At 40.6% G+C, this 20,435-nt stretch overlaps 1 protein-coding gene across 1 annotated transcript; it reads left to right on the plus strand.

Moving 5' to 3' along the window:
• The first annotated feature begins 10,578 nt into the window (after positions 1-10,578).
• Positions 10,579-15,751, plus strand: CTSL (cathepsin L). Its single transcript, XM_085213536.1, has 8 exons — positions 10,579-10,719; positions 11,257-11,392; positions 11,739-11,861; positions 11,948-12,103; positions 12,431-12,655; positions 14,246-14,414; positions 14,717-14,834; positions 15,594-15,751. The coding sequence occupies exons 2-8, from the start codon at positions 11,267-11,269 to the stop codon at positions 15,691-15,693; spliced, it is 1,017 nt and encodes a 338-aa protein (XP_085069662.1). The 5' UTR covers positions 10,579-10,719; positions 11,257-11,266; the 3' UTR covers positions 15,694-15,751.
• Positions 15,752-20,435: the final 4,684 nt, after the last annotated feature.

Below are 20,435 nucleotides of genomic sequence, written 5' to 3' on the forward strand. Positions count from 1 at the left end.
TCCAAACAACTTGTCTTTGACACTGCAGCTAGGCTTTAGGTAGGAAAACGTGAAGAAAAGTGTCCTAATAGTTGTGTGGAGATGTTATAGACACATCAGACACAGGTTACTTTCAACATTGACCTCCCATTTCTCCACAGCATTTACTTAACGAAGCATCTTTAGTTAACAGTCAAGAAGGAAGAAGAAGACATTTAATCAATGCAAAGCATTTGGTCATGATGTCATTATAGTGAGATATTTTATTATCTCCATTTTATTTTGTTCTGATTATCTTCAATGAAGCTTTACCTGAAAACACAACACATTGTTAATTGTACATTAATACATGAACAATGTGTTCCCCTCTGCTTCTCTAAAAGGACGGTGACAAGGCAAGGCCAATGCTCAGCAAAACCCAGCTTCACCATGAGTAGTCTTGCTGATAAAAGCTGGGGAGAAGGAAGGAGAAAATCTTACTTTTGCTCATTTTTTGTTTTGTAGATGTTGAGGCATAAAGGAGCAGCACAAACAGACTGTGAAGCAAGCTGATGGGTGGAAGAAGAAACCCCACATACTCTGCTTCAGCCAACTGCATCGGCTGTCATTGCTTGTCTTTATTTTCACCTCTCAGCCCAAGAAACAGACAGCGCACAACTTTTGCCACGTCACGCAAGGCCACAGCAAGACCACTGGCAGCAGAAGGGATGTGCTGTGGAAGCAGGCTGCTGCAGACCTGGGCTGGTGTGCTAGGCAGGGACAGTCCAGCAGGTGCGCAGCCTCCCATATGGAAGCCTAGGGCCTGCTATAGCCTATGGCCTGCAGGTGTGCGTCCCTCAGCAGAGGTACTATCCTTTACAAAGGACACCAAGCAAAAGAGCAAAAAACAGCAAACACAGAATGCTGGCTAACCACCTGAGCCTGGACTACCTCAACTAGTTTTTAAAGACAGTCTGTGTGGTAGGCTTGATGTAGTAGCTTTATATAAGTTGATTAAAATTTTCAGTCCTCTTAATACAATGCAGGCAATTGAAGGCATGAATACCAGGCAGTGGGCATCCCATACCTATTTATAATGTTGCCAAGTGCTGAAGGATGAGTGGGCTGGTCTCAGGTAGATTTTGCCACCCTTATTAATTATTAGAAATCAACCAAGTCTAATGCTGGTATTTGGGCAGAGGACTTGGTAGGTTTAGTTCAACTGTTTTGATGTGTAGAAATTTTAATACTATTTTGGAGGAACATTTTAATGTAAATCATCTTTAGTATACTAAGTGCAGAAACTGTTAAAATGTGTTTTTACACTAATGGCTTACCTTTTTAGTAATAATTTTCATACACATTCTGTGAGTGGTTTAGGACAGTGCAAATTCAGCACATGGAACAAAATGCAAAGCAAAGTTTGTAATGTTATGTATGTATACACTATTTCATGAAACAATTATTATTCATGCCTGAAAAACAAAACAAAACAAAAATAAAAAGCAAACAAAACCTAATTCAATAAACACTGTTCGTGCTTGAAAAAAAAAATAATTAAAAAACAATTTTTACATTTGCACTGATATTTTACCATTGTACGTATGTTATCAATTTCAGAATCTCCTGAAAGACATAGAAAAGTCAAGTGTTTGGAGAGGAGATAATTCTTTATTTCTGTGCAGGGCACCAGGTGCACAAATCAAGTGTGTCCGAGTCATCTCACTATCTGCTATTTATAATCCAGAAGTTCTCAATACACATCTTTCTAATACATAAGATACATCTATTACGTATTCATGAGATTACTACAGTTACAAGATTACACAAACATAATTTTCTGTGCTTATGCAGAGTTTTTCTGTGGTCGTTTAGGAGAGATGTCCCCCCTCTCATTTTGTCCATGTGTGGACACATGTTTTCTAAGGACACCTCGTTTTCACCTAATTTTTACTGATTGGTTACTTTTTTTTTTTAATTTGAGACCCCATTTAGAGAATGCTGCTCTTGTTATACAAGCATTGTACTTAGGAATTTATCATAGATGAGCAATACATCTGGAAGCTATACTAATTAGACAAAATGATGGCTCTTCAAGGACATTGCTCTAATTATCTTGTGTAGAATTACATCTGGAAATCATAAACGGCAAAAATGGCAAATTATTAATTTTCAGACATGACATACAATAAAAATGGCCACAAAATTAGATTTTATAGGCAGACTCTGGATTTCTAAATTCTTTGATAGTTTGTTAGCTCTTTCTTTCCTGACTCTCTCATCTAAGAATTTGGGGATTAACCTTTTATGGTCAGGCAGTGCTGTGCACGTACCCAGTTATAGATCTGAGTGCCAGGGCAAAGTGCCAGTGCCTGCAGCAGAGGAAACCCCTGAGCAAAGAGGTAGTGGCTGGAGTAGCCAGGCAAACTAATCCCAGTGGTTCTGAGAGGAACCCCCTCCACTTCTGTGACCCCACAGCATGACTTTGTCAATTGAAGTAGCCCAGACTGGTGTCAGTCACACAGATCTTGTGTTTTGAACAGTTGTTTGTTGAATCAAATCCAAAATCCTTAACAGAAGCTAAGCAGGGAAGTGCCAGCACTGTGTTTGGATTGCACTGTGTGCTCAGCTGTCTGTCCGGCATGCTAATGGGGTTCTGTCAAGGGAAGGGGGGGCAGGAGCCACCTCAGGTACATGGTATTGGGAAAATCCTCTTACCAGTGATGGGCAAAGGTTGGATTTTTGCATCAAAGCAAGGCTATTGCAGGTAATGAGTTTATTGCAAGTCAGTGCGTAAAACAGCCTACTTGGCTGATACTTGAGGTCCTCGCTTCCAGAAATGCTGCCTGGGGAGGGAGAGATTTACTAGTAAAAGATGCTGGCACATGAATGGTGAAATGCATATCTGAGCAAGCTCAAATTTTAGACAGCTGGGCAACAGTACAGCAAAGCTATGTGGAACCATAGGCACTACAGCGATAACCCTCTCCTAACACTGAACAACTATGTATCAGGAGATTGCTTTTTTTGAGAGAAAAGAAAGACTGGTGGTGGGCATGAGATTTGATTGTATGAATATTGTGTAAGCCACTCACTGTTCTCCTCTGCAGGCCTAGCAGTAATGTCTAGAAAACTCCCTGTGAATGTTTCCATAAGGAGCAAGAGGAAATTGCACGAGCTAATAGCTGCTCATGAGACAAGTTGGATGAACAGCAATTCAGTTCTCTGCTCTGTGAAGGCTGTGCTATTGCCTTGTCATGGAGTCATCAGGACATTAGTTGACTAATGCCAATCACTAACTAAACTATTTTAAAACTCTTTTAGCTTCATCTCACATCCAGATGAATGGCCCTTCATGCGTACTCACTTCCAGAACCTCTGTAGGAACCAGCACAGACTTCCCTTTCCTCCAACTGTGCTGTCCGGAAGTTTCAGGGTGTATGTTTAGCGTGCACCACTGGCTGAGGGTGCATCAAAGATAGAGAGGACAGAGGAGATTCTACACCATTGATATTGAGGAGATTCCAATCAAACTCATCTTTGGTGACCATAAAGTCCTGCAAAAGTCCTGGTGTAGCCTGTTGGGGACACAGTGATTAAAGAACGATTACAGAAATGGTGATTAAAATATTTGAAATGATTACATCAATTTGGCAGGAGTTACCAGCATCCTGGTGTACAATGAGCTGAGCTTGCTTCAGCAGGACCACAGAGACAAGCATGGCAATGCATATTGCACTCATTTATACTGCATCATTGTTTGCAAACCCAAAATGAGCTAACATTTGCCATGCATAATTATTAGCCTAAGAGTGAGAAAAAGGAACATATTATTATTTACCATGCCTCTGTGAAAAGCCTTGAGTGAAAAATCTATGGGTCATTCGTTTTACTTCACTGCCAACAACACTAGCACTGCTTCGTTTTCCCCCTCAGTCTTCGCATTTGTCAAGGGGGAATAGAAACAATTGTGAGTCACCTTTGTTCTTACCCAAAAAGCATGCGAACTCATTTCTTTTTCCTCACAGCTGACTGTAAGGAAAACGAAGTTTAAATCAGTATTTGATTGCTTCAGTTGCCTCTCTCCTTTTCTGTACGTAGCTTTTATTTAACCTTCTCTCATATGAAGTCCAGCCTGTAACTTTTAAGTTTAAAAATAATTCCTCACATCACTCGCAGTCTCTGACCTTACAGTGAGAAATGCTTTCCAGCATGTCAACTTGCCCTTTAGACAGCCCTGCTCTGAGAACAGGAGACAGATGAACAGATTTTCTTTCATACTCTGCAACTGTTTGCAACATCTTGCTGAAGCACAAACGTTGCACACAGGGACTTAAAGGTTTATACCTCTCTGAACTTTATTACTACTTCCTTTAGAAAACAGAAACTTTGGCCCTTTATTTCTTCAAATTCAAATGGATATGAAGTGCACTCCCAAGCCCTTTAAGAATTCTCTTAGAATGCCTTCATTGTGATCTCTAGAGTAAGGATGGGTAGTAAAAAATCAGTGAGTGGAACCTACAACACAGACAGGATTTGCAGTATCCAGCCTGTTAGAATAAAAACTTTAAGATAGCAAGGAAACAGTAACTTCTTGTGTGTGAAACTTGTAAATAAACATTTTTAACATGAGGGAGAAAAATCATCAACATTCTCTGAGTTTTAGAGAAACATCAATATGATGTGAAAATGATTCTACATCTGCAAACTTCAGTACTAGCAAGTTAATATACTTCCTCATATCCTCTTTCTTTTCCCCAAGTTAACTTTCATAATCACAAACTTTACAGTGCCCAGAAATGACTATCCGCTAGAAATCAAGAGACTTCAATGAGTGAAGACTAAGAAATCTACCTAATTGACACTCGCATTTTCAGGTGCATGAGCCAACACAGTGATTAAAGCTTGAAGAGTTGATTTCATGTGTGATTCAGTATTTAGGCTCTTAAAAAAAATACAGATTAAAGAAAAAAAATTTTTTTTTTTTTTTATACACATACAAATGTAACTTCAAGAGAAAAACTCACAGGAAATTAATATTGGGGCATTTGAGAAAACCCAACCTTGAAGAAGCAGTGATAATAGATCTCCCCTCTCCTTCCTTCTTGCAAGGCAATTCCTTTAATCATTCCCCAATTCCTGTGACCAAGTGAGACATTGAGATGTAAATTGAAGCCACCTTTGCCTTCTGGGCAATCAGGGAAACTGGAATGCAGTTTTATCTGTTGCTTTTCATCTCTTCCGAGATCACAAGACCTCTAAAAACAAAAAGTTGCTTCAGAAGGGTTGTGTTGCTACTCTCCAGCCATCTCCAAGGTAGTCAGAAAGCAGACAGAACCCTGCCGGTGTTCCCTTAAAGCTGACTCTGCTTCTTCTCTAACCTACCAACGATGCAACTGACTTCACTACGGCTGTTCCAGCAGAAGTACCCTTTGAATCTGATTTGTTATTAAGGAGAACAATACAAAGATTTAGAGGGTACTTACAGATGTTGAAGGATCATTATAAACTCCAAAGTCACCTGAGGTCTTTGGTGAGGAATGTCAGGGAGAAAGGAATTTGTATGGAGCTGCAAGAATGAAAAGTACTCAGGCTTTTTGTTATTCTTTATCCTACAGTTTCTAAAAAAGTACTGAAACTAGAATTAAAAATACGTATTAAAGTAAGCAGTATTTCTTAAAGTAACATAGATACATCTGTTCCACAAGTTTTTTCACATCCTCCTAACTGTCTGAAACAATCACTTCGGAAACTTACTCCACTTGTTTTCTGTAAGAACCTTTATTTTAAAATACAAGTACAGCTTGGTTATGTTGCTGAAAAGAAATTTGACCTATATTTTTAGTGTTCTGTTTTCCTACAGGCAAATGTATCTCTGGCATATTTTACAAAGCCAGGCACTGGTATCTAAAATTAGTATAGTGCTCTCTGAAATGTTTGTGTGCTTTTTTTTTAAATTGAATCAACATTACACAGCAAAAGCTAGCAGTGAAATGTCGTAGTTTGCATTTGAGAGTAGATAACCAAATTTAGTACAGAGGGATTTCTCCAAGTTTAAATAAACACATTCACAGCCATAGTTTTTAATTAAACTAATTCAGCTTTGTGTAACTGAGGAGTAAAGCTCTTGAATTTGGTCTATATATTAACACACACACACACAAAATAAAAAAAAAAAAAATCTATGTTTGGCTAAATGTAGTGCCCTTTCTTTCCCTGTCTTTCCTATTAGAAGAAATGGTATCTGAACAAATCACTCATCTTCACTTCAGTAAGGAGCAGGCACATAATTTACCTTGAGATAGCTGGTCCATGGATCTTCTTTAGTGCACACCCTTGTCACAGAGAAGAATGACATCGCTTATTTTATTCACATTGAACAGATGTTTCTGATACATTGTCAACCTGCTGCAGCTTTGGAAGGCAGCTAACTTTGCAGAAGAGCTTTGCTTTTTTGGATTTCTAGGTCTTTTTCCAGGTAAGCCCATTCCTCTTTGCATTTGCACCAAGATAATGAAGACAAAAATGGACATCGAAGAAGAAAACAAATTTCAGAAATTCTGACTTCAAATAATGAAAGTAGCTGTGGTGAGGTGGTGTGCTTTGTGCCTGGGATGTGCAGTGGCAGCTGAATTTCATGTTGAAGTTTTCCTGGAGATTAGTGCTGAGTTTAAACCTCCAACTATAAAGGCAGCACACCATTATGCAAGTTCTTGTGCCTATTGAGAAATACAAAGCTTCTGTCATGTGATGACTTGCAGAAGCTGAGAACAGTATTGGAGCTGTCACAATGGGAATATGACCAGTTAAGGGGTTGCTCTTGCCTCTTAGAAGAATGGAAGGTCTTTGCTGAAGTAGCTGGAATTTTGCACACATGGAGTTTCTCAAAAGCTGTTATTCTTGAAATAATTCAGAAAGTTTCCTTCCAGAAAAGAGAGAGATGAATTAATAGGCAACAAAGGTTGTCATCCTTCAGAGTTTTGATTTCTGAAGAAAGTGCTATGACTACTGTGAATAACACAGCTATCTATAGACTGGCATTGCTTGGCTTTGTCTGAGGCTGAAGGAGGTTCTGGCTTTCACCCTTTTTCCTTTCTGTGACAGGGGTGCTTTATGCAGAAGATACTAGTCCCGGCAGGGGTGTTTTCAAAAGAACAAAGACTGCTGTGGCTGGTGTGACTGCAGTAGACATCAAAAGGTAGAAGCATTTGATGAAAAAAAAATTCTAGCTGTATATGCCCATTCATTATCTCTAAGCACTTCTACTAGCCCATCATTCACTTGACCAGAACACCTCCACACTGCAATTTGGTGTGTGAACACATCTTGGTATATAGAAAGGAGCAACAGAAACAGTGCTATGACAGCACCGTCTATGGCCTAAGAGCAGCACTGGAAATAAAATTACACATTATCTGCATAATAAGGCATATTTAGCTTGATTTAGGCTGTCAACAGCCTCTGCAGTGTGATTGGTGGTATTCACATTGAGGACAACTCCCAAACAGGAGTTGTTTGCACAGTAGCCAGAGACACAGGAGTCATAGGCCAGCTTCCCATCACAGGTTTTTCAATGGCACTCTTGTGATGGCCGAGTTGTGATCATAACCATTGCCATGCTGATTTCCCTTCCATCTTCTTATGTTTCTGTACCTGGGCTTCCAGGTATGTTTTCTTCTCATCAAAGGCAAAGAGACAGACTTAGGACCTCAAAATTCGTCCAGTGAGAAGCCACAGTGCGGCTGGGTTGAATAAATGGTTTAAGCAGGATGACTAAGTGAGAACTGAAGGCAGAGAGAATTTTCACCTATGTACAGCAATGAAATTAAGGGCAGAGTTGGGAAGATCAGAAAGGAAACTAGCTTTTGAAGTACAAAAAATGGAGAAAGTAGCTGAACAACCTCCAAAAATACCTGGGAAATTGATATATCCACATAGTAGTAATGATTCAGAGCAAGCTGAAATTTAATGTGCTGAAGGTGAAAGGACATCTGTTACCTTCAAGTATTTCCAGAAATTCTCCGATGTTATTTGCTCTATGAGGTAATTAAAGAAATCTGTAATGTGAGCTTAGCTTCACAGTGAGAATGGCATCTGACATTTTTGTGTATTGTGAACGTACACTGAGTACTCACAAAAAGATACAGTAGATACACACTGTGATCCCATACTGGCTAGTGATATGGTAACCTCCCAGAGGCAGGACTCAGTGTTATCTGGATAAGCTTTGGTTTGTCTTAGTGTATCCCAGTGCACATCACAGCACACACGTGATTCATGGTGCAAGACTGTCTGTAATTCTGACTTGTCTCCTGTCATTCCAGCTAAACATCTTGGCCTTCTCAAAAGGCAGTCTTTCTCCACAGTTCACTGGAAACTTAAATGTAGCCTTTCAATGCTCAGTTGGTATCAGATACAGTTGCAGAAACAAAAACACAGGACTGAAAAAGTCTCACTGCACAGGACATACCAGCAAAGAACTGTGAAGTAGAAACTTTTCAAATTGCACCACTATCATTTTCCCATCCCCAAAACCCCACAAGACCCCATAAGTTACGCAAATTATGAAATCATCTCACTATCATGAATCATTTGCACATAAATTAGCCATGTAGCAAAGTTTCAAGTTGGAAAAATACAAATGTATATTTTTATTCAGTGTATATATCTTAAATTCTCCTTACAAATAAGGAAATAGAACATTTTACTTAGGAAAGGCTAGTCTTTGATAACAATAATAGCTGCTGTTTGGCAAATAAAAATACAAGTGGTAAATGTTTAGTTGAATAGAAAGCACAAGGCTACTGAGGTTTCTGAATGTTTATACACTTAATAGATGTTGTGAAATGCACACTGTTGCAGTTTATGCCATGCTTTTTTTTTCTTTCAAAAAAATTGCTTCTGTGGTGGATATATGGTCAGCTTGCTACTAGCTGTAACAAACCACAGAAATTTAGGGCAAAACATAAACTTTCAGAACCTGTAGTCATAGAGATCTCTTGAAATTTGATAACACATCTTTGCAAAGCAACTGTTAAAAATGATGAGCAAGTAATTACTAAAAATCATGATGCCTCCAGTATGTATTTGCTGCATTCCAACTCAGGAAATTCTTTCAATGTTTCTTTCACAAAGACCTCGTATTTTCCTGCTCAAAGTGGCATGCCTGCATGCATAAAACCATCCTGACAGCCCTGAGCGTTTGTAACAGCCTTTGACTTACGTAAGCAGCTCAGCTTTAAAATGTCTTGTTTTCTCCCAGGTTTTGCAAGGCAAGTTTATTAATGTTAATGTATTTACACTTCATGACTCCCTCTCTCTCTCTGCATGTGTGCAACACAACCTCTTCAGCTTCTCAATGTGTATTGGCTCTGCGGGCCTTCCTCAGGCCAAAAGCTGTTCCCATGATAATCTGGTTAAGGAAACACGTTTTGTTTGTCCTTGTGTGTTGTGACACATTTTGTGTCTTAAGACATCAAAAAAGGGAGAAACACCTATCATGTGATTTTTGCCTTTTCTCTGTTGTGCAACAGTTCACAAGCTCTACATTTTACTCCATGTTTGTAAGGGAAAGCAATCAGAAATGCTGTCTTTACAAGAATTTACAGAGGAGTCTCACATAGCTCCTACAGTTATTCTACTTCTACGGGCAAACACCCTGTTAAAAAACAAAGCCTATCTGCTCCCACACTAAGTCCACATGCAAATGGTTTAATATCTCACTTGTGCCCTAACTCTCAGTGTTTTTCTCTGCTTTTTAGGAGACACTACTAGGTGCTATCTCTATGACCACTAGCCATAAGTGATGGTGGTGAAATACCTGATTCTTACTATATCCGGTCCAGAGGCAAGGAAAAAAAAAACAGTTTTCACAAATTAAACTGTGGGGGGAAAAAAGGACTTTCTTTGAAGTGCTTCTCATATGAGTGTAACTGCAAGTGCTGCAGCACACCTGGGTGTGAGAGAGATGCTCCTCTCATGTGCCTGGCATCAGATCAGGAACAAAACTACTCTGCAGCAAATGTACAGAAACCTCCAGCAAGCAGCAGCAGTGTTCCCAGACTGGAATTGGCTGCAGCAAGGCCGGCACCTGTCCGGAAAGAAACAAAGCAGAAGGGAACAGCCAGTGAAGTCATGCGCCCTGGTTTGTGCCCAGCAGGCCTCAAAAGGATGACACACAAGGCTCCCAGGCTGCCCATCGTCTCGATCTGATCAAGAGCCATCAGCTGGGCCGCACTTGTGTTTCTGCAGTTTCAAACAACAGGCCTTTCTTCCTTTCCTTCCAGATTTGTTGCCTTACGCTCTGTCAATTATGAGTTTTACACTGAACTCCCAACAGCTTAAACACTCCACCCCTCTCTCTCGCTTGCCAGCTCCTCCGCATCGCTATACAAACACTGCCTAAAATAACAGCCGGGGCACTGCGGGGCCCACAGGGCGGGCAATTGCCACCGAGACGGGCAGCCTCCCTTCGGTGCCCGGGCGGCGCACAGACCGCTTCGGCGAGCTCCGCGCGCACCCCCGCGGCCCGACCCCGCCTGACCGCAGCCGACGGCGATACTCCAAGGACCCGAGCGCAAACCTCGATCTCAGCCGAGGCCCCGTCCTGAGCGGGCGGGCGGGCGGGGCGAGTCCCGGTGCTGCCGCCAATCGGCGTGGTGGGGCGGACACGGCCGCGGTGGCTATAAAAGAAGGGGGCAGCGGTACCGCCACTGGCTGAGCGGTGCCGTGCGCCTGTTTGTTTCTGCCGTGTCGATCGAGGTGAGCTACATAAGGAGGTTGCCGGGGTTCCGCGGGCCCCCGCCGCTGCAGGCGCTGCCGGCACGTAGGAATGGGGCCGCCATTCCTGGCGAGGCTCCCGCTGAGCCGCCCCGCCGCCGGCCCTGGTTTTGGGCCGCTTCGCCCGCCCTTGTTTACGGCCGCAGCCGAGGGCTCCGAGGCTGGGCGTGTTGGGACGGAGGGGGAAGATGGCCTCGAGGGTCGACCATGGCCGCGAGGAGGGAGACAGCAGCCTAGCAGTCCGCCCGGCTCGGGGGGGCCGGGGTGTTGAGGGTCGGATTCCGAAGCTCGAGCAGGGGGCTGGGGGAGGAACGGAGTGCTTTCTTCTTCAGTCTGAGAGCTCTCTTCGGGGTCTGTGCCCATCTGTTTATTTGCTCTTGTAAAGGAAGAGGGCAGACCGAGTCTTCTGCTGTGAACGGATTTGTTTCAAGCCGGGTATTTCAGCGTTAGATGCTGTGAGGCAAACAAGGCTTGTGTGCATATTGTTTTGCCCGATGGGCGTTGCTCAATTTCCGGCAGATTTGTCAACATGGACGTGTGTCTGACCATCCTGTCCCTGTGCTTGGGGCTGGTCTTTGCTGCACCGAGACTAGATCCCGATTTGGACAGCCACTGGCAGCTGTGGAAGTCCTGGCACAGTAAAGATTATCATGAGGTGAGTGCCTGTTGGGTGGCCCCTGGTATGTGTGTTCAGCTCAGCAAATGCAAAGTGTGCTTGGCTGGGCCCCATCAGCTGAGTCATGATTGCTTTGTTTTAAAACTGGCCATGATCTGTACTTGTTGAATTAAGCCTCTCTCTTCCTGAATCCTTTTGCTTTGTTCATGTAACTGCTCAGTTATGCTTTTCATATGAGAGTAGCAAAATGACCATTTCTGGAAGTGCTCCCGCTCTTTTTTTTTTTTTAGAGAAGTTCGTATTTGCCTGCATATACAAACTATAACAAAGCATGCTATGACTTGAGTGAAATTTTGAGCTTTCTCATTGAAGTGTCTCTTTTCAGAGAGAGGAAAGCTGGAGGAGAGTGGTATGGGAGAAGAATCTGAAAATGATTGAACTCCATAACCTGGATCACTCATTAGGAAAACACAGTTATAAGTTGGGGATGAATCAGTTTGGTGACATGGTATGTACATAAGCATGAAACATTCATTTTTAAACAGCAATGTGTAGTATAGTAGATGGTGACTTGATGTCTTGGATTTTGTTTAGACGACGGAGGAGTTCAGACAGCTGATGAATGGCTATATACACAAGAAGTCAGAAAGGAAGTACAGAGGATCCCAGTTTCTTGAGCCCAGTTTTCTTGAAGCACCACGATCTGTAGACTGGAGAGAGAAGGGATATGTAACTCCAGTTAAAGATCAGGTATTCTGTGTTGTTGGATTTCTAACTAGTTTCCTGAATGCTGCCTCCACGTTCATGGAGGAGAGATGCTGTTGTTTGATGAACCCTAGTGCAAGCATGTTGAATTAAATTTCATTTTAATAAAATTCTGTACCTCATTAGAATATTAAGGAGTCCTTCTCTGCTAAATGTCATAAAACTAAAACAGTATCTCTACTTGAGCACTGTAGAATCATGAAACTAAAGTTGGTCTTGAGGCTTTTGCTTTTCTAATGCTTAGGTCAATGGCATGGGAACTTGCTTAAAATATCCCAGGTAGCCACTTGTGATTTTGCTTCTTACTTTCAGGGTCAGTGTGGCTCTTGCTGGGCTTTCAGCACAACAGGAGCTCTTGAAGGCCAGCACTTCAGAAAAACTGGAAAACTTGTTTCACTCAGTGAACAAAATCTTGTGGACTGCTCCCGCCCAGAAGGAAATCAAGGCTGCAATGGTGGTCTCATGGACCAAGCCTTCCAGTATGTACAAGATAATGGGGGAATTGATTCAGAGGAATCCTACCCATACACTGCAAAGGTAAATGTCATAGCTGAACATGCTGCAGATACAACATCTTTTGTGTAAACTATAAGTGTTGGGAAACAAATACCTGGAGAGGATAAAGGCTAAATAGCCATCAGTATATCTGCTTTTCCACATCTGCTTTTCCTCTTGCATCCTTCTAAAGAAATCTAGGATGGCTGCTTGCCCTAGGTTCTGTAGCAGTCATATACTGCATTGATCTTTGGGGGTCAAAATCATAGAATCATAGAATTACTCAGGTTAGAAAAGACCTTAAAGGTCATTAAAGGTCATCAAATCTTGCCAGACCATCTAGAAAAACTAGAGCAAATCTTGTTACTGCTTTTCCTTATCAGATGCCAGACCTTATCTTTGATGACACACCAAACCAAGACTTGGTTCTTGTCAAACTGCTGCTTAGTTCTAGGGATTCAATTCTGCTTTTCATAACTAAGCTATTATGGGTTGTTTTCCAAGACCAAGTAACTCTTGCAGCAGGTGTGGATTTTCTTAAATTTGACTATGTCGTCTTCTACTTTTTGGCTGAATCTGCATAAGTGCAGGTAATGAGCAGACTTCTAAAATACCTCTAATGATCTATCTAAAGTTAAACAGGCATGACAGGACAAAAGGGCAGTAACAAATGGTGATGTTGTGTAAGTCTTAATGTTTGGGCTTTTACTACTTTCAGTGCTTCTGCTCTCTAGAGACTTTCCTTGCAGTTTGTCTTCTGTTGACTGAATGTGCAGTAGCAGTGACATTCACTGTGAATAACTTTGAAGGATTTGGATTCCTATCTGCCTGTATCCTGTAATTTTTTTTTTTAAACTTGGCTCTTCCAGCAATTCTGGTTGTTTATAGGAAGTACAAACTTGCTGAGTGTGAGAAGTAAATAAGTGAGGCACGTGGCCCATGTTCTTTTAGTTGGAAGGACAATCAAGTTCTAGTTTCATCACACAGATAAAGGAGGGACATGCATACTTTTTTTAATATCAAATTGCCAGATATCCTAACTTGATCCCTTTCCTGAAACAAATGCCTGTGACATACACTGTTCAGGCTTCACTGTGTGAAGAAAAAAGTTAAGCCCAAAATACAGGAATACTGTAAACTTATACATTAAAAATGAGTCATTTCCAAGTCATTCTTCATGGTTTTCCAGACTGACAGACTGTGGATTTAAGTGCTTGCTCAATTAGCAGTTTCTGGACTGCTTTGTAATTAATGAATACTTGGCTCTCTTTCTTTGCCTATTAATGCATTCTGGACATTGTTTTCTCAGAAATGAAATTTGTCTTCCGTACTAGAGACTGCAGTGTTCCCAGATGTGAAGGTCTTCTGCATCCCAGTAAGCCCTTTACTGTGGGCTTCTCAACCCTGTGCTTTTTTTTTTTTCTTCCTTTTTGTGCATCTCTGAATAACTCAAAAGCAGTTCCTTTTGTTTTGGGAATGCTTTGAAAGAAGACCAGATGCAACTAGGTCCTTTTCAGTGTCTTGCTTTCAATGCAGTGAACTTGTGGTATGTCTGGTAGTTCTTACGCTCACCTGTGTGTAAAGTAGAGAACTATGTAGTAACTAGTAGTTTTCTTATTTCTTTTAATTCAGGATGATGAAGACTGTCGCTACAAGGCAGAGTACAACGCTGCTAATGATACTGGCTTTGTTGACATCCCTCAAGGACATGAAAGAGCTCTCATGAAAGCAGTAGCAGCTGTGGGTCCAGTATCTGTTGCTATTGATGCTGGCCACTCTTCATTCCAGTTTTATCAGTCAGGTGGGGATTTGTTAGCAACTTGCATGAAGAGAACTTCTTGAGTACTCAGTAATCACTCACTCTTCAGTTTAAGAGCAAAAAAATTTGAATTTGTGAAGTAGGACATGAGAGTCCTCTTAATTCTAGCCCAGATTTCCCGCAGTTTGTACTTCTCTTGTATATGCTTATGCTTGCTGCTTACATTCTCCCATAGATACATTTCACTTCCCTCTCTGCACAGCTTCTCTAGCTAATCAACACAATTTTGAACACAAGGATTCTAGCAGAGCAGTTTGTTCATGTGTGATCTTATATTTCCTCAGGTATCTACTATGAACCAGACTGTAGCAGTGAAGACTTGGACCATGGTGTTCTGGTTGTAGGTTATGGTTTTGAAGGTGAAGATGTAGATGGAAAGAAATACTGGATTGTTAAGAACAGGTAAAACTTTTCTATGTGTGTCATACTATTTGTGGGAGGAGGGAAGGTAGTTTGTCTTTTGGCTTATGGGGGTATGAGGAGGCAATAGAAATTAAAATCTACATACAGAAAATGTGGAGACTGTTCTTGGGGTATTGGGTAGAAGATAAAAGTCAGCTTAGGCTGCTGACTTGCTAGTAAGTTAGGCGCTGAGCAGCAATTGCATTCCTCTGCGTTTTCAGCTGATTTGAACCATCAAGGGAGCTTGGTGAAAGATTAGCCCATGCAGAGAGTAGATGCACTGAAGTGATAGTACATAGGAGAGCAGACGGAAAAACAGGTTGTGGCAGTGAAGGACCATGAATTTTCAGAAGCAGTGGGGCTACTCACTGTATGAAATAGGGTAACATTTGAATTTTCAGAATGTAGTTACCCTCCTGAGTTGGAAGGAAAAACAATGCCAAAGGGCATATCACGAGTTAGTCTCATGCTATCAGCATTAGTGGGACATCACCCTCATGCTGCCTGCAGTCTTGGGTCCTCTGTTAAAACTGGCTGGCAGCATTGTCTGAGCTCCAGCACCCGTAGTCCAAAATTGTCCTCTTGTGAGGCAGGGACCTCCATGTACGTAACAGAAGGACAAAAAAAAAAGGTGTAGCTGTACATCTGTTTAAAATTTCCTGTGAATATAGAAGGCAGTTCTCAGTTTAAACACTTCATGGAGGAATAGTAGGGAAGTCTTTTGGAATATGAATATAAACCTTTTATTTCTGATTACAGCTGGGGTGAGAAGTGGGGTGACAAAGGATATATCTACATGGCCAAAGACAGGAAGAACCACTGTGGAATCGCAACAGCTGCTAGTTATCCACTTGTATAATTTGAAGACTGGACATTTCAGTGCAAAAGGGGATAATAAAACTGAATGACCAAACACAGTCACACAGGTGGTAGACTTGTATTCTTCAAAAGTCAACTTTTTTTTTAAGACTCTTGAAGTCTGTTTTACATGTTGGTGACATGCCACTTATTTTAAATTAATGTAAATGTTGGTATGTAAACAGCTTGTAATATTGCTGGCTTTTAACTACTTAATCTAATAGATCCTTCTATGTATTTTTTCCTTTTTTTTAATTAGAAATGTGCCCAAAGGTTTACTTTTTAAATAAACATTTAATTTAGTGTGTACAGATGACTGGCTTTTGGTCTTTCTTTCCACTTGGAGCTCACCATTTAGGTATCCTGCACAGAACTGCTAATGCAAGTCTGTGTTGTATCAATTACATAAATGCAGCTTGAGAATGATGAACAGCTTTTATAAACTGGAGTGCAGTATTTGATACAACTTTAAGGGAAAGAAGAAAAATGTCTTCACTGGAAAAAGCAAAAAATGACAAATTGGATGCTCGTTCTTTGAAACTTCTTGTTGATCTTGAATGTTGTTACAAGAGAATGTTGGCTCTGTCCTATGTCCCAGGGGCAATATTATGACTCTTTTATAACAAAGATTAAGTATTTTTATGCCCTATTTTCAGCCTCTGATTATTTCTTATCCAGCATACCATATTTCTAACCCCAGTCGTTCCTCATCCTACCTCATATGAGCTTATTTAGAGCCTTGGTCTCCTTGTGATGGGGTAAAATAAGATCCAAAGCAAGAATTCAGTGATTATTGATGCTAGTGAAGCTTGATGCTAGGTTATGGCAAGTTTGCTATTTCCCCTTCTGCCCCAGCTCTAGTTAGGGAAAGAAGGGGTGGGGGGGGAAGGACTCTTCCTGTAGAAACTAGTTAGGCCCTAGTTAGCTTATCCTGCTTACTGCTTGGATGTTCTTGATTCCTGACTGCACTATAGTGACTTGTACTATAACCTGAGAGAACTGTCCTATGTAGAATCTCTGATACTGAAACATTGTTACTAGCTGTTCTATTCTGTTGATTAGATCTCTTTGGGGTACCTATAGTTCCTGTACTCAGTGGAACTGACAATACAAAACACCTGCTGGGGAAAGACCTACCTAGTATTGAAGGTGTTGACTCATATTTTTGTACTTTGGCTAAAGTGAAAGGAAGCTAGCATAGGTTCAGGTTTCATAAAGCCGTAAGTTTTCACATACACTATTTTTCCTGAGTCTGCCAGTCATATATTCAAGGGAACACCTGAAGTTATGGAAGCAGAATTACCCTATTGTGGAGAAAGTAAGTTTTAAGGTAACAGTGCCCCTTCTTGGAGGAGGGGGGGAAGGGAAAACTGAATTCAGAAATACAGAATAGCTAAAACTTAATTGCTGAAGTTTTAAGTTAAATTAATGAATGAATTAAACTTAATCAACTGTGTGTCCATGTGCTGTTTACAGATGAATTCTTTCAATTTCAATCTCCTTACAAACATTTTTTTCTAAAGGAAGAGCCTCCTTCAGTGGCTACTTAATAAGCGCCAGCTAGAAGTGCTGGTTGGAATTGAGCTATTATGCTGACTTGTTAAACCTGTTATGGAGAACATCCACACTGCTTGGTGGAAGCTATGTAGGAAACAAAGGGAAAGGAACGCAACTGGTAGTACCCATAAGGATTATGCTTGGAAGAAAATGTCAGTAGTCTACATTCAAGATGCCAGGAAACTGGCTGCATAAGCTCCATATGCATTAGCTGATTTTCATACTTTCATCCCTAGCACTGGGAGTGGACAGAAATCTGTCTCTCTCAACACTTCAGTGCTGGACGTAAGGTATTACTAATTTTCTACCCTTCTTCAGATAAGATAAAATACCAAGTGCAGTGTGAGCTCAACTCAAATCCTGCTAGTCCTTGAGCTGCAAAAGGAAAAAAAAAAAAAGCAGTAGATGAAAGGTATTTGATTATAAAAGCCAAGGTTACTAAAAGCTGTTGGGAAAACAATATGTTGTTTATGAACAGAAAGGAAAAGAAGAGGAAATAACTTTCTGAAGCCATATGCATGTAAATGGGAATGTAGCTCACAAAAGAGGCATCAGCCTATGACTTAAAGCCAACATGATAAAACAGCTATTTGTATGCACTAAAACTTGCTGACTGTTCTGGCTGAACATCCTCCCTTCTGAATGGAATTATCGAGAAGCTGGCAGGGTAAAATGGGTCATGCAAATAATCGGATATTTACACAGACATCTTAAGTAAAAGCTTCAGCCTAAGTTTCCTTACATGATACTGTAAGCAATAAAATTTGTGTCCATTGCATGTAAGCCCAGTGGTAGAAATTTGAACCTGTTGCACTTCAAGAATTGTTTTAAATCTGTTTTTTTTTTTTTTTTTTAATTCCATTGTGTTTGCCTTATTTCTGAAGAATTGTGTTGTTTACTGTAGAAGTATTATAAATATTTCTAGCTATTATTATAAAACAGCTAGTGGGCATATGTCCTGTTGAGGAAAGTGGTGTATCCCTATAGTGTTTTTTTCCTTTCCTAAGACAAAGCAAACGTGTTATGTATGCACAAATAAAGCTCCTGAGTTGTCTCCAGAAAAGCTATAGGCTATTAAAGCTCTTGATGTCTATGTTCCTACATATTTGTTTCTAAAATTTTTGAAGACTTTTTTTTTAATAATATTTCTGTTGATAACAAGAGTTGCAATTTTCCAGAAGGTGTATTACTTTAAAAGATCCTACTGCACTTCTTGCCAGTAAAATGTCCTGACTAGACTGTCCTGTTTAGGTCCTGTCTGCACTGGAGCTACTGATGCTGCTAATGGAGTCTTACATCACGCATATCTAAATAGATGATTTGAGTACTATGCTACATGCTTGGTAGATAACAGTTCTGTACAATGATTAAACTGCCATTGTTGCTTGCCTTCATTGTGATGAATTGTTTAGGGAAGAAAAGGAATTTTGCACTTGGGTTTCTGCATGTTGGTGCTTCTTCAATCAGATTTGTCCTAGAGGCCTCAGAAGAATAACAATTTCTCCAGTTTTTCTGGTGAATGACTGTATTTCTTTATGGATGGCATTATAGCATTTGGAACAGAAATATTGGTAAGGCAAGGAAAGCCAGGAAAAGAAATTATTCCTCTTGCACATGAAGCAGTTATTCTTTGAATTTCAATGAGAAATTGATTTAACTATCACGTAAAAATGTATTCCTTTTCTCTTAAGCAGTAGCCACTTCCTCATTCTATCTGTAAATGTTAAGCAAAATTGAACTTCATTTTACTTTAACTGCTGATGTTTAATCAATTTCTGAAAATTTAGAGCGTTATTAAATAAGCCTACTATCCCCCTACCAAATCTACGCAGGAAAGAAAATTTCAAAATGCTTTTAAGAACAGCCATGACAAAATATTTTTCATTCCACTCTGTTGAATCTTGAAATCATTATTGACATTTCAGGTAAGTGCAGGGATACCTAAAACACGTGGATAAAAGGATACAATCAGACAAAAAATTCCCTGCAGAAAAATCCCACTCACAAAAATGAACCTTGATGACATTTCGGAAGGTTTCTCTGCATATAGACTGTGAGCTTTGGGGAGGGTGAGGGTTGTCTGTTTGCTAAAGGTCCATGGATGGGTTAATTTTGTTATTTTAGGGGCACCATAGGATGAATCTTCAGTTGTGTTTACTGGGAATTTGACTGTGCTTTATTTCTTTTCTCATCATGCTAATTTGCATATGTATTCATTTTCCAATTGTCTTGAAAATTGACTTCTGCAGTACTACTTATTTTCATTACACATCTGTTGAAGAGTTGCTACCAATTGTAGTGAGTCAAGGGCCAAAGAAACCAAGAAGATAGGCACTTATATATTAAAAAAAAAAACTGGCTTATTTTTAAAATGCTGTTGTTTTGTTTTATTAATCTGTGGTTCTCACCTTCTCCAGGAGACCCCAAAACTACTTCTCAGTGCAACCTGGTGGTCTTTCTCGATAAAGTCGTGCTGAAAGTAGATGTCTAGAAATATCAGCAAGCATTTTTAGATGTTGTAACATAGCTCTGGTTCCTGCCCCTCGTATCTCTCTCAGAGTAAGAGCAAGAAGCATACCTGTGGTTAAGGATCACTGTGAAATGTTATTTCAATTGCAGTATCTGCGTGCATTCAAGAAACTTTACAGTCCCATTTATTAGGTGCTCTGTAAATCCAAAAGCAAGGAAATCCCTCTTCTCCCCAAGCTTTTAATCTGAACTAACATGCAGCTGAAAGATGAGAGAGGAAAAAGCCAAAAGCAACGAATTTGCTTGCCAAAGGTTGTGCAGTTGATTAGCAGCTGCTTGTCAGTTTGAGAGAATGCTGCCTTTGCTTTTTTCCATTCTAACTTCAGTAGAGCCAAAAGGTAGGCATATAGCTTGTCTTTCACCAACTTTAAATCCCAGGCCTACTTTTGTCTGCCTGGCCCTTTCTCCTTCACCTATCTCCCCTGATTTGTTTTCATTGAGCAGTCAGTTTTCATTTTATCTCCCTATGTTAGAAAGACAAATCACGCTATTTTGTTAAAAGAGGGAGAAAATTGTCCATGCAGGGACAAAACAGGAAGTGAGGTTACCAGAAAGGTGAAGCACAATGCGTCACCTGGCAGGCGGCCGGCCGGCCTGTACCAAGTGACACTTCTGGGGCACGTGGGAGTCACTGCTATTGCTGGGTGTGGGGAGAAG

Source organism: Meleagris gallopavo, chromosome Z (genome assembly GCF_905368555.1).
Source record: "Meleagris gallopavo chromosome Z, MGAL_WU_HG_1.1, whole genome shotgun sequence".
In the NCBI taxonomy this organism is placed as follows: Eukaryota; Metazoa; Chordata; class Aves; order Galliformes; family Phasianidae; genus Meleagris; species Meleagris gallopavo.

What these genes read in the sequence shown, in the direction of transcription:
- CTSL (XM_085213536.1), top strand. Translation starts at nt 11,267, where the DNA reads ATGGACGTGTGTCTGACCATCCTGTCCCTGTGCTTGGGGCTGGTCTTT. An exon ending in ACAGTAAAGATTATCATGAG is followed by an intron (nt 11,393 to 11,738) that starts GTGAGTGCCTGT and finishes GTCTCTTTTCAG; the next exon opens with AGAGAGGAAAGCTGGAGGAG. An exon ending in CCTACCCATACACTGCAAAG is followed by an intron (nt 12,656 to 14,245) that starts GTAAATGTCATA and finishes CTTTTAATTCAG; the next exon opens with GATGATGAAGACTGTCGCTA.